At 52.4% G+C, this 17,792-nt stretch overlaps 1 protein-coding gene across 14 annotated transcripts in view; it reads right to left on the bottom strand.

Annotated features, from left to right (window-relative positions):
* rapgef1b (Rap guanine nucleotide exchange factor (GEF) 1b) overlaps window positions 1-17,792 on the bottom strand; it is a 65,310-nt gene that overhangs the window by 12,988 nt on the left and 34,530 nt on the right. For 8 of the 14 annotated variants that reach the window (XM_029252880.1, XM_029252878.1, XM_029252879.1 and 5 more), the window contains exons 2-12: window positions 15,853-15,998; window positions 15,199-15,377; window positions 12,680-12,836; window positions 12,371-12,459; window positions 11,708-11,860; window positions 10,315-10,374; window positions 9,608-9,728; window positions 9,264-9,444; window positions 5,459-5,971; window positions 4,496-4,698; window positions 1,909-2,070 (exon numbers count right to left, since the gene is read on the bottom strand). In XM_029252880.1, the coding sequence (XP_029108713.1) occupies window positions 1,909-2,070; window positions 4,496-4,698; window positions 5,459-5,971; window positions 9,264-9,444; window positions 9,608-9,728; window positions 10,315-10,374; window positions 11,708-11,860; window positions 12,371-12,459; window positions 12,680-12,836; window positions 15,199-15,377; window positions 15,853-15,998 (1,964 nt within the window). The remainder of the gene's footprint in view (window positions 1-1,908; window positions 2,071-4,495; window positions 4,699-5,458; window positions 5,972-9,263; window positions 9,445-9,607; window positions 9,729-10,314; window positions 10,375-11,707; window positions 11,861-12,370; window positions 12,460-12,679; window positions 12,837-15,198; window positions 15,378-15,852; window positions 15,999-17,792) is intronic. The other 6 variants (XM_029252883.1, XM_029252888.1, XM_029252889.1 and 3 more) reach the window with 4 other exon arrangements.

The raw sequence follows: 17,792 nt of genomic DNA, 5'->3' as shown, positions 1-17,792 counted from the left end.
TGGTTCCTACAGATTCTTAGCCACATTTATTTTGTAATTTAGATGCATTTCAGCAGAAGATGCTGCCCTGCAGTTTCACAGGCCTAAGAAGCACCTGGTCTCATGAATCTTAACCACTTTTCCGTATTTCTCCAGGCAGCCGTTTCTTTGTCGAAATGGTTCATCTAAGGCCTTAACCTCCTCTGTATTTCTGTTCAGCTCTGCAGGTCTGTCAGTTCTGACCATTTTACTGAGCTGTGCTCTGATACCCCAGGGCAGTAAATGGCACTAAAAGAGTAAGCCTCCAATATAACTTTCACCGTCCGATCTGGAGAAAAAGTAGACAAACTGTGTTCCTCAGCGGTGCTTTATTCTATATGTACTGATGTCCAATGTCAAAACATTTGACCAAATTCAGAAGCAGAGGCCAAGCACTACCTGTTCACTGTATCTGGCATCTTTCCACCGCATGCAGTTGCAGCTGGAGGAGCTGACCTCTCACTGTCGCATAACTGTGGGAATTTCATGGCCTTCAATGACCTCTGAAGCCCTCTTCCATGCCGCTAACCCCGGAAGGCGTACGTGCAGGATGACAGGCTGCAACAGGAGCCCGACTTACCAGCCAGGAAATATTTATCAGAGTCTTCTGGCTCTAAGTGATCACAACTGTTTTCATAGTGCGGGGTGGAGGGGTGTCCTTACTGGACAATAAGGCTATGCGGCAAGGCCACAACTTAACGCAGGTGAAGTGCGCAGTGTGTGCACTTTTATGAAGGAATCACACGGGGGTCGATTTATTCAACAGAAATGGTGTGTGTGTGTGTGTGTGTGTGTGTGTGTGTGTGTGTGTGTGTGTGTACTGCGACTCTCCAGAACAAGAGAACGCTTGCTGTTCCTGTTTAGGGTAAGTCAACACCGGTGTAAATGTGGCTTTGCACAACATATCCAGAATTTGGTTACATTCAGTGAGCTTCTCATTTCCATAGGTAGCTGATGCAATGTCTTCATTCAGTCTCATTTACAACAGTGCAGATTTTCAGGAGCTTGCAGAGTAGAGCAACTGTGGCACCTAGTACAAACTCCACTGGGAGGACCTTGGGTCATGGCCTCGAACAGGCTGCATTTTGGACAAAAGCATCAGCCAAATCATTGAGCAGCGACAACAGACGGCACAGAGCGCTAAGACATGGGACAACTGGCCTCGAACCAACGCAGATGTCTTCGCAATCAAACCTCTGCTGCTTAGGGATACACTCTTACACTTGCCCTGTAACAAAGAGATTCTGTTGCATTTCTGAAAAGTAAAAACGCCAGTTTTGACAAAGCTGAGACATCTGACATAAGATATTCTCAAGTCTATTAAATCAGTTCTCAAGAACACAGTCTTCTCAGTTGGAATTTCATTTCGGCTTTCGAATCATCAGCTGTCCCTGCTTCAGTACACCTGGTGGAGTGAAAAACCTGCACTTTAACCATCGCTCTTCTTACGCCAGACTAAAATAACAGAACCAAAAAAAAAAAAAAAAAAAAAAAAGGGTAGGATATGCCAAAATATGCTTCCCTGAGCAAAACAAAGCACACAGATGTTTAACATCAGTACCTCCAATACTGAAGGACGGAAAGCATGCAATATAAGAAACATGGACAACCGGTGTAAAGGCTGAGGTCCAGCTCACTGTTGACAACTAAGGTCTCCGCTCCAGCCCCTCCTGCAACCACACCACACACAGGCCGTTAATGAACACACACTCCGAACGTGACCTCGTCGGGCAAAGCGAGGGCGGTCCGTCGACCGAAGAAACGAGGCGAGCGCAGAGCACGGCAAGCAACAACCGGACAGGACCGGAGCTGGCACCGGGAAGGCCCCCGGTAGACCAGGGCTCATGCCCCAGGCCAGCGGGGGGGGGGAGCGATGGTGCCGGGACTCACCGTGGGCGTGGTCAAGGAGGAGTGGCCGCTCAGGAAGGAGTTAGAGACTGACAGGCTGAGGGAGAGCGCGGCGCCGGCCTCCTCCGCTGCCGCCGCCGAGGGCTGGAGGTGGCAGGAGAGAGAGGAGGAGGTGGAGGAGGAAGGAGAAGCAGAGTGCGAGGCCTGCGAGGACAGGAGAGAAAGGAGGCACAGGACAAGAGAGGACAGGAGAGAGAGAAATGGAGGAAGGCAGGAGGGAGAGAAGAGCAAGGGCAGAATTTATTTCACTATGCAGGGCCATCCAAGCACAGCTGTGGGAGACTTAAGCAAGGAGGAGAACCCAAAAGCAATGGGGGAAAAAAGGAGTTAAGAAGTGTTCGAGCTGCCGTAAACACGGACAGCACTTAATCCCCTCACTAAAAACCACAAGGCCTTGCAGCAAATCACCTTAGGCCCATCACAACCGGCTGGATGGTTTAATGAGCTCCCCTGTAACAAAAGTCCTCCTTGGAGCAGAAGCTGTGAGAAGACCATAGAGGAAATGCATGTGGAACGGAGGCAGAAACAGCGCCAAGTGCAGATCGGCTAAGCTTCATCACTCATCTGTGATGGCGGAAGGTGAAACCAGTTTGGAAGAATAACAGCGTTTCACCATACATGTCATCCCCATTCATGTCTCGCACACAGACACACACGCACACCCCAAAGGACAGGTGAACAAACAAACTACTTCCACAGCGAGAAGAGCGGGATCACTCTACAAGGTGGACTGAAAGCGCAGGATGTCATCTCAAACTGGCTCACTTTTGGAACTATCCATGGCCGAAAGAAATAAAGGCACACGATCCTGTTTAGCACACTAATTTCTTCTACGAGCTTCGTTATCACGGCTCCCCATGGCGACCGATGCAATCATTAATAATGAATGAAGGCTGCTTACAAATAAATCCAGCTCCCGGTGAGATGAGGTGACATGAGACGAGGATGACTTAGTCTGCCCCATTAAGGTCTTGACCGCATGTTCACCAGGATGCCTGCTCAGGAGTTTGCAGGGTCTCCCTGGTCACATGCGTTTCCTCTGGGCGCTCTGGTTTTCTCCCGAAGACACGCGTTTCGGGCAAACCGCCGAATCCAAATGACCCGCGGTGCGTTTGCGGGTGGAGCGAATGACCGTGTGATCGTACTGCAATGGACTGGCATCCCACACTGGGTGACCCCTGCCTGGCTTCGCACCCAGTGTTTCTGGGATAGTCTCTGGAGGACAGTAACCCCGTGTCGGACAAGCGGTTATCAAAAATAAATTAATTTTAGTTCCTCCATTCATGGTGCATTAATCCCCTTTATGTTTCCTCAGTGGTTTACCAATTACTAGCGTGGATAGACAGACTGACACGCATAGAGGACATAACGTGTGTGTTCAGCTCTGCGAGTGAACCTTGGGCACGATGGGGAGTTTGGCTTCCCACATCAGACAGATCTCCCCCCCCCCCCGCAGCCTCCCTAGCACCTGCCAACCACAAACTCTCCATCTCAGCAAAGCCACGTACGTTCGCCGCTCCGAACAGCCCACAACGAGCATGTTTTTACCTACTTGTACAGCTCCTCCTACATCCGTCTCCCTAAATTGTACAAACGGCACAAAACCCTGAACGGCGAAGCACTTTTCGTAACCAGAATACCGCTGGAGGAACCCCGACGGGGAAACGAAACGGACTAACCGCTGCAGAGCGAGGACGGTTGACACGTGAGCTTAGTTACCACTTCTGGATAAAGATGAGCGTCGCTTCAAACTGTCGCACAGCGTACGTGTCCACAGCACGGGGAGCGGCTTCGGTGCCGCCTGGCCCGCATCCGACAGCTCGTCCTCAGCTCGGCGTTCGCCCACGAACCCTCGCCCCCGAGTCTGCCGCAAAAGCCTCCTTGGAAACCTACGAGGAGAGCGTGCCAAAAAAGCGATTCCGGCAGGCCACGTGACACCGGGGTTTCCGTTTCATCCCTCTCCGTTGATTAATCCCGCAGATTAAGGGTTTTAGTTTTAGGGATCACGGGCTTATATGCGAAACATCAAACCGCGTACAAGCAGTTTTAACAGATAAGGAGTAGCCTCTCAAAATGTTATTTTTAGCAGTCTCCCTCTTCAGGTCTGACGCGTAGTACGGGTCAGTTGTCGGTGCCTCGCGTCTCACTAAAATAATATCTGCGTTTCTCACGAACGCACGAATCTGTCGACGCGACGCTGCGACGGCTGGCACGTTAGTTGCCGTTTCAATCGATCCGATCCAGAAAGAAAACAGACTCGTTGCACGTCGACATATAATTAATGAAGAGATGTGAAAGAAAGTATGAAACGAAGGAGCTTTGTCCAATTTGGATTATATTAATTGACTAAGTGGTAATTACAGAGGAAGCCTGCGGTGAAAGGAGACCGGAACGTTCCGGAATACACGCTGTAAATACCTCCGAGAGCTCGGGAACAACACACTGGGGCACTTTATTACAGGATGGGCCCAGCTCCCTGCCAGTGGACTGTAAGGGCCTCTGAACAACAGTATCTGGGGCGGTTTCCAGCAGGCGGAGTTACTCCGGTGGGGGGCGGGGGCGCACTCACCAGCTGTCTCTGCTTGGGCGGCAGGGCAGGAGGCGGCACGGGCTCGTGGACCGAGTCGGTGCTGCTGAAGGAGTCGTTGAAGCCATACACCTCCTGGAAGCGGCGGTTGCGCTGCTCGTAGATGCTCTCGCTCTGTGGCGTCTGGTAGAAGACCGAGGGCTGCGGCTCCGAGTAGTCCTCCACAAACTGCATGTACTGCAGGACTGCGCGGCGGCGAGCGGGGGGGGGAGGCAGCAGCGCAACACACACAGTCAACGTCCCCATCGTGCTCCCTTCGCTCACCCGCCCGTTCCTCCGACATCATCGGGAGGCGATAAACAGCACGAGGACATTACATCAGCACCCCACCCCCCAAGACACACATAAAGTCGAGGTCATTTCCTGCAGGGCTGGGAGAGGCCCGTGCTGTAACCAGAGAGAAATTTCCTCGTGTTTGCCAACAGAAGTCTGATTCTGTGAAACCCGCTGGCACCAACAATGATTTCCCTAGAAGAGGCCCCCCCACCCATGTAGATGGCAGAGGATGTGAATTAAGCCCCTCTGTCTTGTCCACAATTCCCCAGTAGGGACTGAAGTTCTACTAACCGCTCATGCCACACAAATCCCCGCTACACCAAGCTGCCCACTGATCACTTATCCAGCGCTAATGATAAAAACAACAACCCCCCAATTGTCCCAGCAGCCTCCCCTTATTGCTGACTTCTCTGTGCCCCCAACACTTGGACCAGTAGGTCTTCGTCCTGCTCCTCAAGGGCCTCGCTCCCCTAGACCCGGTGGCCTCACGCTCTTGCCTCCAGCCAAACCACTATCGCACCCCCTGCTCTATTGCCTGCAACCGCACCCAAGGAAAAGGGACAAGGAAAATCACAAACCGTTCAGCCTCGAGAAACACCCCCCCCCCCCCCCCCCCGGCAGTCACTGTGCTCCCACCTCCAGACGGACCCCCGAGGACCCAGGACTCACTGTGACGGCTCTTTTTCTCGGGAAGCGGAGGTGGGCTTTCTGGGATCTCGGCACCGTCGCTGGCGATGAAGTCAGCCATAAAACCTCCGCCGTTGCTCTGGGGCATGGGCGAATTAGGCGTGAACAAGGGGAAGGGTGGCACGGCCTGCATGTCCTCCTCGCTGATGTTGTCGTAGTGGGACGGGTGGCGCTCGTAGGAGACGCGGAAGGCAGAGCCGTCGAAGGAGCCGGAGGCCTGAGACGCAGCGCTACGGCGCTTCTTCTGGGGCAGGGCGGGCGGAGCCGGTGCCGCCGAGGCGGCCCGGGGACTCCACGGCTCGGACGTAGGCGGGCCGGCCGGGGAGCCGAAGCAGGGCTGGGTGGGCTGGTGGGCGAGGCCCGGCGACGACGATTCGCTGTGAGACTCCGGCAGGGGGCTCAGGCAGCCCCCCGTTGGCATGGACGGGATGTGGTCGGTACTGGACAGGTCCTGGTGCAGGAAGTCATAGTCAGGGTCGTAGTTTTCCGTGTTGTCTGCACAGGGGAGAGAGGGAAATTCGGTCATGCTGCAGAGCGGTAAAGCCTCGTGCTCGAAGCTCAGCATCTCTCGGGACGCTATGCCCTTCGTACCTGATCTGGGATCAGTTTGGGTTTCGGTTTCACAATTTGCCTTATAACAGCTGAAATAAAAACTGGGAAAATGCGAGCTGACAATGAATCAGCTATGAAAGAAAAGAAATCAGATGAAGGGGTAGGTGTCGGTCCCTCCTTTAGATATATGTAACATTGAACCACTTCTACTATGCACAGAACGCCACATATCGCCATCTGTAATAAAAGACACTCAATTGCTTTAGGAATCTCACACACACACACACACACACACACACACACACACACACACAATGTCTACAACTGCTTGTCCTGAGTGAGGTCGGAGCGAACCGGAGCCTAACCCGGCAACACAAGGCGCAAGGCTGAAGGGGGGGAGGGGACACACCCAGGACGGCACCCCCCCCCCCCCCGGAGTTTAGGAATTTAAAAAGCAAATGATCATATGAGCCAGCAGGTGCTCTAGTGGTTACAGCTGTTGCCTTGGAATCAAAAGGTCTCTGATCAAATCCCTGCTGTAACACCTTAAATTGAAGTTTAAAAGGGTAAACGTTACCCTGCCGTATAAATTGGTAAATTCCAGTAAATAGCTTATTACAAACGTAAAAATGATAAAAACAACAACTGTGCTTCTGGGATAAGTGCTGGACCACTGTGATCCTGACTTATTGAAGTGGTTAATGATAGTGAGTGTTTCAATAATAATAATAATAATAATAATAATAATAATGAAAGCCAACCTAGCACTGACAGAAACTATCAATACAGGCTTACTCATATATAACAACACCGAAAAGGATTTAAAGTGCAGGTGTGGTCGCGAGCATGGGTGTTTGAGTATGTTTTTTAAAACCGAGTACAATGCCGAGCTACCCGCTACCGAAACAGTTAACCCTCTAACTCCAAGCGGAATCTGTGACAGCGTCAAGCGAGTCAAAAACACTGATGAACACTTTCCCTCCACACACAGCAGCTCCTCGGGGTGGAAAAGGCAGAGAAGACTTTCCATCTTCCATTCAAGCCCACTGGATGATTTCCACAAGGGCTCCGTTTCCACGGTAACTGTCGCATCCCCAGCACGGGCCTCTTGCTCTGTTGCTGCTCGTGCCCTTTCCGCATTTTCTAGATTTTCGGTGACCGCAGAGGCCTTCGGGTGCGACATCCCGCGGTCGGTTGAGGTCAACCACCCATTCGCTGCCCATGGGGTCTTGCCTCTAGCAGCCTGGGTGCAACAGCCTCCACCAGAACAGAAGGTCAAGTGTGGCCCAGCGAAAGCCGGAAAAAAGAACTCGGAATGCATAGAGGGGCGTTCACCTGCCCCCTTCACCCTGACGGACCCGCTGGGATGCAGAGCTGGGGGACCCGCAGTTCCAACCCGTCGGTCGGCGTGTGAGTGCAGACCTTGTTAACAGGCCCTGGTGTCAGGCGGCAAACAAGGAAACACTGTACCGACTCGTTCCGCGGCCACCTACTAAACACAGACGGACCCTGTTAGGGCGACGGCCAGACCGTGGTCAATCAGGGCGCTTCGCTCCAAAATCAGCAGAGCTCTGTACGTCGAGGACCAGCGTTTCCCTTCCGCTGGCTTATCTCCACGTTCTCCGCCTGCACACGTACTGTGTGTATTTAATGTCACACGGAAATTCCCACTTAGCACTAGCGTGCGGTTTATGGATTATGTGGCACATTATATCAAGTTAAATATAAAACAATATCAATAATTCAAGAGCGAGGGAAATCAGACATGTAGAAAGGCTGCCCGATGACGCATTACGGCCGCGTTTTAAATGGGCGATTGTCATCAATTCCCTTCATTACTCTGAAACTGGGGTAAACAGAACGAATGGACGCGGCACCAAGCGAGCAGACTAGAGACGACAAGGTCTCCTCTCTGCTCTCTACACGCCTCCTGGGGAGCCTGCGGTAGATAAGGCGATGATCCATTGGGAGGAACGGCATAGCAGCCCAGTCCGGAAGAGCCTGACCCGGGAGATCTCTGGTTTCTGGACGGGTTTTGCCAAGGGCCAAGGGCTTTGAGAGCACAGGGAAAAAGTGCAGGAGTCCTGTTTGAGAGCCAATAGAACCTCTGTGTGTGTGTGTGTGTGTGTGTGTGTGTGTGTGTGTGTGTGTGTGTGTGCGCGCGCTTGGTGTACGGCCCAAACCACGGTACTGCAGCGGTTTACATCGATGTTTACAGGATTTCTGCTTCTGTCCAGCTGATGCTGTAGCCTGCGCATGTCTGCAGACATGTCCTTGTACTTGCGTGCTTGTGTTCATATACATTTGCATGGATTTCTGAAGCGAGGACATGTCAGGGTCAATTAAATCAATGTGCATATATAGTATATATGAGTCAAATCCCAAAAGGCACTACAGGGCATTTTTCCCCAAAGGGAATGGAAAAACAGACCATAGTGATGGAAAATAATCCATAAAAAAATCCTCAAAGTTCCTTATAACTGTGCAGTAACCTGGAAAATGTCACGGAATTCACATAAAAATCTACACATACAGAGTCTGAAACCACTTGTCCCATGCGGGGTCGCGGCAAACCGGAGCCCAACCCGGCAGCACAGGGCGCAAGGCTGAGGGGGAGGGGAAACACCCAGGACGGGACGCCACTCCATCGCAAGGTAGCCCAAGCGGGACTCGAACCCCAGACCCACCAGAGAGCGGGACCCGGACAAACCCGCCGCGCCACCGCACCCCCCATAAAAATCCAGTACGGCATTATTGAGCAGCTTTGCTAGTTCAACGGATCCATGATTAAGCCAGTAAAAGAGAAACGTGAAAAAAGCGGCAGCAGGTGACGCAGTGGTTAGAGCTGCCGCTGTGCGCTCGAAGGATCCACGTTTGTAGTACCCTTGAGCACAGTATTTACCATGAATTGCTCCAGTCAAAGCTACTCAGCTATATAAATGAGTAAATAATTATAAGTAACTCATAATATAAAACTCGGATTGTCTCTTTGGGTAAAGGCATCAGCTAAATAAAAGCTAATCAGAAATAGATTTTACATGGTCGTGCATTTACACTTTCCCCATTTCCACTGAAATTTTATGATCCCTCCAGGGACTCACCCTATAACCTTCTGGTCACAAGTTCAACTCCTTAGCCACTTACAGAATCTACTTCCCCTAATAACAAACCGAAAACGGCAAAGGCGGCAAGCGCGTGCATCCCCTTGTTTCCGTGTGCGCTTGCGTGTTCCTACCCAGCGTCTCGCAGCTGGTGTTGCGCGAGCACTGCCCGCTGTCCTGCTCCAGGGACGACAGCTGCTCGTCCGACTTGCTCAGCTTGCCCATGCTGCTGCAAGGGGACAGACGGGGCGACTCGCCGCCGTACGAGTGGCTGCCGCCCGAGAAACGACGCTGCAAGTACTCCAGGTCGTACTCCTTGGGGGGAGAGAAATAGCACAGATTGAATATACAGGCAACACGGAATTCAAAAACTGTCCTGGCACCCTAGGCCCAAATAGCCGTAGATATGTTATCCCTTATTAATAAGTACGCCCCCCGCAGACCGTCTTACTCATTGGTCGAGCCAGCCCACTCCTACCTGTTTGTTTATCCCAATAGGAAGGCTGGAGCCGCTCGTAGTCCGACTCATAGGGGCGACCACTGCCACCCGGGTGGGGGAAGGGGCAGACTGGCGCTTTTTCGGTGGAAGAGCTGGGGGGCTAGACACACATACACACGGTTTATCATCAGCGCAGCAAGCATTGATTACCCTGAACATCAAGGCAGAACGGCATAAACAAACGTCGTGGCGCCGTTCCCGCTCAAACACGGGCAGAGTCTGGATGGCCCGATCGTTGCGCGGGCGCCGTAGAGCCCGGAACAGTGCGCAGCGCTCCCAGAATTCCAAAAGGCAACCCGGCGGCCAACCTTTCCCAACCCTTGCCAAGGCCCTAGAGACTCACAGATGCTCAGTCTTTAGGGCGCATGATCATCACACAACCCAGAATAGGGTTTTACTCCTGGGGAGCAGGGGCAGGTGAGGGGAGGGGAGGAAGAAACCCACGGATTGGCACGACATGCACGCTTCCGCTGCGCTTGCATTGCGGCGGGCGGTGCATCCGTGACTCAAAGAGATGCACTCTGGGAACATGCTTTGCTGCCCTTTTCCCAATCGGAGAGTTCAAGGGAAGTGGGGAGGGGGGCAGGGCTGAGAAACAGCACAGCGCAACACAGATGACCCATGAGCGAGCGAGCACTGGGCATCATGGAGTGGGGCGGGGAGGGGGGGGGGGGGGGTGAACGTACTTTTCTGGCTGCGTGGCCCTCCGCTGTGTGCCGACCTGGGGCTCAGCGCTCCACTGCACTCTGCTCGCAAAGCCAGCGGGAACAAAGCCAACCAATCCCAGACAACATGGAAAGAAGGACAAGATGATGAGAAGAGCAGGAAGAGGAAGTGAGCAAAGTCCCGCCACCGCAGCACACCGTCAACGCGCCGCCGTTCCCGCGCCCACGGCCCGCCTTCAGCTCCACCTCCGCCTGGCGCGTTTCTCAGAAACGGGAGGAAACCGAGCGCCATTCCTGAGAACTAACGCGTCTATCGAGGCAGGTTCTGCAGTTTCTCACAGGGGATGAGCATGACGCAAGGTAATTTACCCTGTAATTGCAGCATCGTTTCATCACCGAGGTGTGCGGGGCGATCGTCTCGGAGCGTCAAAACAAAGGCGCGAACGTCTGGATCTCGCAAACCGGGTTTGCCTGAAAAGCGAACGGGGGGCACAGCTTGCACAGCTGACCACGTGCCGTACGGTCCCGTACGTCTGACGGGCGAAGGCGCGTAGAAACACCTCGACTCGATGACTAAAACCTTCAAAGTGGCCAAGCCGGCAACGATATATCCACCACCGCTACATGCGCCCGTAACGCGCCGATCAGCAGAACATGAGAGCGCAGCTACGTCCGCTTTCTCGGAGAGAGGGGGGGAAAAAAAAAAAGGCCCAGAGCATCTTTTCTTGGCATTCCTCCGTCAAGATGACCACAGCCGAACGCTTCCTTAAACGAGGGGGGCCACAAGGCCCGGTTTGACCCACTTCTGCATTCCCTCCCCTGACGGCTCCGATAAGAGTTCCCTTCAGTTCATCCAGCTTGGATCTGCTTTAAATCAGCAGTTGTTTCCACGAGGAGGGAGAAGAAGCTCTGGCCGCAGCATTTCATTTGTAAAAAAAAAAAAACCCACCTATGTGCGGGAACAAAAAAAAATAAAAAAAATTCTACGACCCAGAGAACCTGCTTAATGTAAACAAACGCTGTGATTCCTCATCGTATCGGGGAAGGCAATAGGTGCATGCGATACTTATTCTGATTTTTCCCCACGGTTACCTTTGCCAAGTAGATAAGAAAATTCTCTCTTAATTGAGCGAACAGTTTCATAAATTAATTAGCGGCATTAGCAATTCAGCGAGTAATTAGTCTCGGATGGCGCCGCCACAGCTTAAACGGTTATTTTCAGACACTTTCACTCCCGTGACGGCTGTAAACCAAAATATTATTTTCTTCTAAAACGTAGCTGCGATTTCCAAGGTTCAGCGCTGTGCAAAGGTTGGGGGGGGGGGGGCGGGGTGTGGCGGCTATGAGACTTGAGTGCAGTGGACCACAGGGGACAGGGACAGCTCCTTTGCCTGTGTTCGGGCAGGACTCTCACCTGTGCTCTGCCACCTTCAGTCCAGGCAGCGGGGGCTTGGGAGGAGCCACCTCCTCGTCCACAGTATCCGCCAGCGCCTCCACTGGCTGGGCCACCACCGTAGTTTTGCTCAGGATCTCCTTATCCCTGTCATTGAGAGGCAGCTCTGCAATGCTGTTTAAGGAGGATCGAGGGGGCAAAGCGGGCTTAGCAAGAGACGGCACACGTTTCAGAACACACACGCGCGCACACACAGTGGCAGCACCGCGGCACAGTGTGTAGCGCTGCCGTCTCACAGCGCCTGGGTGGTGCGAGAGGACGTGGGTTCGATCCCCGCTCAATCTGTGTGGAGTTTGCATGTTCTCCCCGTGTCTGCGTGGGTTTCTTCCGGGTGCTCTGGTTTCTTCCCATACTCAAAGACATGCTGTTCAGATTCACCCATACGGTGTGAGTGACAGAGAGTGTGTGTTCCACTGATGTATGGATGAGCGACCCAGTGTAAGTAGTGTATCTAGCAGCGTAAGTCACCTTGGTGAGTAAGGTGTGTGGGCTGGTAACACTACATAGTATCCAGTGTAAGTCGCTTTGGAGAAAAGCATCTGCTAAGCGAATAAATATAAACAATGTAAATGTAAACACAGAAATACCTCTACAATTCAGTTTTCCACTGCATGACCTGCTCACCTCTCAGGCTTCGCCACGGGCGGCACAGGCTTGACAGGAGATGCAGGAGATGGTTGCTCCTGCTTCTCTATGGTCAGCTTTACCAGCTCCTGAAAGTAACCAGAGAGTCATGCACTTACAAATCACAGCCAAGCAGAAACATCTGGACAGCCAGAAACATCTGACAGCCATTATGTCAGTGGCAGAAGGGTGACATCATAAAATACTTGAGATAAATTATTTTTGTTGACAGAAGACAGAAAACACCCTCCCCCACTGGTGAAATTCTTAAGTTTGCTTTTCTTTTTTTTTTTTCTTTTTCTACACTACCTTCACACCATCCAACACTGCTTTTATCACAGCGGTCACAGTTACGATGGTTTCCTTGTCCTCCAAGTTGACGCCCTCCAACATGACCTGGTCAGACCAACGGATGAGGTTGGCCAGGCTCTGGTAGACACGGTTGAGGCAGGAGGACACCGCCGAGCTGGGGAAAAACAGGGGGTAGAGTCTGAAAGGATGGCATGATGCCTCTTACCCCTACAGCTTGCCTTGTCAAATCCTCAATCTAAATGTAGCATCCCAACATCATTGCAAGCAACCCGCCGGACCTTCATGAGTGGAACACAAGCACTAAGTGTCAATTTTTACGAAGAACCCTGTAAAAGAGCTTTATATGCCATAAAGGTGCTCGGAACAGCCCTTCATACACAGCGGTACCATCCCAAAAAACGTCTTTCAAACAAGCAAACCCTGCACAGTATGAATGTGGATTTGTGAGTTGTACAAATCACAGGACTAAGTTTTCTGTGCGACGCAACTATTAATGAGTTATTAGGTAGAGCGTCACCAATTCACCTGAAACATGTCTTTGGATTGCGAGAGGAAACGGGAGCACCCGGCGCAAACCCTTACGAACTCGGGCAGAACCCGAAAGCTCCATTTACACGCGACCTGATTTGAACCCTCAGTTACAGGAATTGAGGCACCGGCGCTACCCGCTGTGCCGCCATGATGCTCAACCACATCTGTATTTATTCAACAGTCGTTAGGAATACAGGAATTCAAAAAAAAGCGAGAGCGCTAAAAAAGAATGCAGTTTTTTTTTTTTTACCTCTTCTCTGACAAATCTGGTTGGAAAATTAACAAGGCACACAGAGTAGATGTGAATAAAACAAACAAGGGCCTTAAGGAAAAAGTCTGAAGAGAGATCCAGAACAGGCTGATTTACTTTAGGAATGCCAAGGATATTGAAACACGCCATTCCCAGGGTAATTTTATATATCGCATTGGCGCGTCCTGTTTGGAAGGACACAGCTGAACCAAGCGGCACACCTGTATACAGGTGAACCGGCATACTGGCGAACGCAGGTCACGAGGCTGACGCGCGACGCCATCACGTCGCGCAGGCATCGCCCGTGTCATAGCACAGCGCGGCGTCAGGTGGCAGCAAGATGCCGTCCGACTCCTCGAGCGGACGGGAACGATCCGCTCCGGCTCAAAGGCACATGGGACACGTTCTTCCGAAGTGCGCTTATGGTTAATTGGGTGTTCCCAGTTTAAATAATCTCCAAATACCTTGCTTCATAGTTATGCACAGAACAAAGATGCCTTTCAGCCTGAAAAAGTAACCGTCAAGTTGTGCCATGAGAACAAAAACATTACAAGATACTGTTGTCATACTGATACACTACTGGTGGGATTTTTTTTTGTTTTGTTTTTTGTATTTATTTTGTCCATCATGCTCAGAGAACTCCAGCAAAATGCAGAATGAGCGTTTGCACGCACTGCACCTTTCTCGTACAGTCAAGAACGAAGAACCTATAAGGGCCTTGCCTTGACAGGCTCGAGTAAAAAATTACCCTGTTGCAGAAATGGGTAAATCCTCGTAAGTGTCTCGGGAGAAAAGCATCAGCGAAAAGAAGAAATGACGACAAATTGCAAGTATTTCGAAGTTATATCCTTTTTAAAAAAAAAAAAAAATCTCTCCCCGCCCTCATATTTTCATTGCCATTGTGTCGGACAGAGGGGGCGAAGCAGCAGCTGGGCGGGGAAACAAGGGATTAAAACCAATGTCACAGGTGACTGCAATGAATGTCCTCAGAGTCACTAAATTGGGGGGCGGAGGCTGAGGCCAGTTTGGGCATGTAGGGGCCAATTCACATGTACACCCCCATCCACCGCATCCCAGTGCGGGTTGGGTGGGGGGGGGTGGCTGAACTCCTAACAAGACACCTTTCTGCCTGATTCACCTACACAGGTCAGAACCATCCTGAAAAACGATAAATAAGGTATCACCGGTCAACGCGTTACCCCAGACACGGCTATAAAAGAGACGCATTAATCATTTTTTTGAGGAGGCTACTACAAAATTGTACTCGAAGCACTTTGGCTGGGTGCCTTAAACATCGTATGGGCTAAAGGACACGAAGCAATTAAATATTAACAACGACAGCCTGAAGGTAACACAGTGGCTATGACATAGGTTTGCAACCGGAACGCCGAGGTCCATCTAGAAAGGAGCGACCGTTTCACAGATATCCAGCTGCTCTTCTATTATAAGAACTAAAGGGTCCGATACACAGCTTGAACGGATTAATAAATGCAACCATTTATGACGCGGGAACAAAATCACAACGCTGACCCGTAGCCATTTCGCCTCAGTTGCCGTACTCTTGTTTGAGCGTAGGTCGAGTGGGAACATTCCGGACAAGCAATAAAACACTTTGAAGATATGGAGAACCTCATCCCTCCGGACGCCGTCTGCAGACCCGGGCCGGCAGCACGCTCAAAGGAATCCGGCTTATTTCTCCTCTCAAGCCCCACCCACGACTCTGGCGCTCGCTCACCTGTGCTGTATCCTGGGCTCCACCTGGACCAGTGGCAGGATGGCCTCCAACACCTTGCTGGCAGAGCCTGGGAGCATCTCCAGAACCTTCTTGTCCACCACCATCTTGTCCACTATAGTCTTGAAGTAGCGCAGAGCGCTGACCACCTCCTTCTCGTGCTCCTCCAGGCGGCTCACCTTCTACAGGAGACGTGGAGGGTCACCAGCGCACCTCAGAGCACTGAAGGACAAATATCTAAGAACCTTTTTACGGAAGACCTAGCAAGCATCTCGATGCTACCCAAGATGCCCTCAAGCGGTTCGCATCAAAATTCTCAGAACGGACGCTAGGCACGTTCCTCCGACACCCGCGCCGTGGGAGAGCTCAAGAAGCTCAAGGAATCGAGACCCGGTTCAGCTCTCCAATTGAAGGCCTGCCTCCTGAGAGGGAAGCTGACTCACCGCACCTGCAGCCAAGCCCGTGCGACCCCAGCGCCGGGCCCATGGGAACTTTGACTTCTTCGGACAATGGCGCAGAGAGGACAAAGCAGGGAAGGAGGGGGAACAATCGCTCAGAAACCCCGAACGAAAACAAAACGTGCCGCAGGAATGCCCGAGCCTCACGGGAAACCCGCCTGGAGAGGTCGGAGGACTCCCATTCCCACGATGCACCCACCTTATTAACAGGTTTTTCGGTATCCTTGACCGCCGGCTCTGGCTGCAGCTGCTTCCCCTTCTTCGACGGCGTCCGCTTGATCTTGGGGGAGTGGAACTTGTCCATCAGCTTCATGGTGAAGGAGGAGAGGTGGGACCGCTGGGAGTCTGAAGGGGAGAGATGCAGGCTGGGTGAGGCATGATTCCGGGATGGGCGTTTTCACGTGGCTCAGGACAGGCGCTGCACCCGCCGCCGCCATCAAGGAACGCTCGACAACGTAAAAGGTGCGATTGTACGCAAAGTCATCGTATGCGGATGGTAAGAATACCGATAAGTATAACGAGAACAGCTCGGAAACCTTCTAAAGAACAAACATCTGCTCCAGCACCAGGTCACCGCGGCACAGATTCAAAACACGCGCTCGACGAGGGCTTTGAAAACCGACAGGACGACTGCAGAGATGAATAAACGCAAGGAGCCGACAACGCATCACCGGCTACGAAGCGATTCGAAATGAAAAGATTAAATGAAACCGGGTCCACGTCTGACGTCATGACACGTTTAACTTGGCCTTAGCCAACGGCAGTTCAAAATGGACGATGACAAAAAGAAAATAACTCGCTCAGGCCCTTCCCCCCCCCCCGTGCAAGATCAAGCTGGCACATGCCTGGCATGCGCCGACCTCACCCCCGGCGTTAACCTTGTTCGTTGTCGCAAAATCAATGAGCCGACCAGGCCAGCAATGTTTACTGCAAGCACTCCCCATGGTGGATTCCACCGCGGTTTACTGAAGATCAACCCGTTTTGTGCGTGGAAAAGGTTACTAGGCTCTGCGTCAACCGTAGGACAGACTTTCCTAATCCACCCGTTTAGGAGGAGGGTTTGCGTGATGTCACGCCTTGCGGCCACACGTTCCGGACCCGAGATGCAACGATAACGCCGCGCACCCCAGAGGCCTTCCTGCCCACGACCTGACCGACTCCTCATCCCCAGCTTACCTTCAGTTGCCATAGCAACCCAAACTGTTGTTTCCTCCGGCCCAGCACATGCAGTAGAGCGAGCCTGTGCCTGCCAGGTGAAGGAAGCCCACTGCTTTTCTACGCTTTCTAAACTCCTGCTTGCCGAAGACGGGGTTTTCAAACCCAGGTCCTGGCGCGCCCCCCAGGGAGGGCAGCCGGATTGACCGCAATACTGCCAGAAACCTCGACGCTGACGAAGAACCCTAAATTACCCCAATTAAGGGTATGGCAGGTAAGTGCAGAGATGGGCAGAAACCCTGCAAAGTACATGAGCCAGCTAGGAGGAGCGCCAAGGAACCCAGAATTTACTTCACGCAACTTTGCCGACGTCAAAAAACTCGGAGAAAAGAATTACACCGCGATCTCCGACATTTTCTAAGCGGACATCTTTCGAGCGTTCTGGATTTTTCCGGCAAGCGCGAAGTTGCGGCCCAGCTTTTTCAGTTTTATCCCCCGCTCTTCCTGCACGGAGACGCCTGCGGCAAACGGGGTCACAGAGGGCATCTCGGCCAGACGCACGCAACAGGAAGAGCCGGGCTGCGGGGGTGCCGCCCTCTGCGCTGGTCGGCACTCGTGATACATCAACACAGACAGCGAGAGCACAAGTGCGGTAAACACCGTAGCCTAGAAATAAGGAGCGGCTCCAGACGCACAAACACAGACACGCAGGGTGCGTTTTGCAAGACCTTATTGGCCCGGCGAGGTTCTTCCTTCAGCGTCTCTGTGACGGACGGCTGGGCAACAATAATTTAACTCAATGGGACCCAATCGCTCCACGTCACCGCCTCCGCTTGAGCAACACGTGGAGACGGCGGCCGTTCCTCTTTCCTGCGACCGGGGGCTTTGTCAGCACGCCTTTTGTAAGTAACAGCAGAAGGAAGCGCGTGCGCATCCAGCATCGTGCGCACGTCCCGCGCGGCCCCGAGGTGACGAGGCCTGCCG

The sequence above is a fragment of the Scleropages formosus genome, chromosome 6, assembly GCF_900964775.1.
Source record: "Scleropages formosus chromosome 6, fSclFor1.1, whole genome shotgun sequence".
In the NCBI taxonomy this organism is placed as follows: Eukaryota; Metazoa; Chordata; class Actinopteri; order Osteoglossiformes; family Osteoglossidae; genus Scleropages; species Scleropages formosus.
This window is presented reverse-complemented; position numbering and strand designations above follow the sequence as displayed.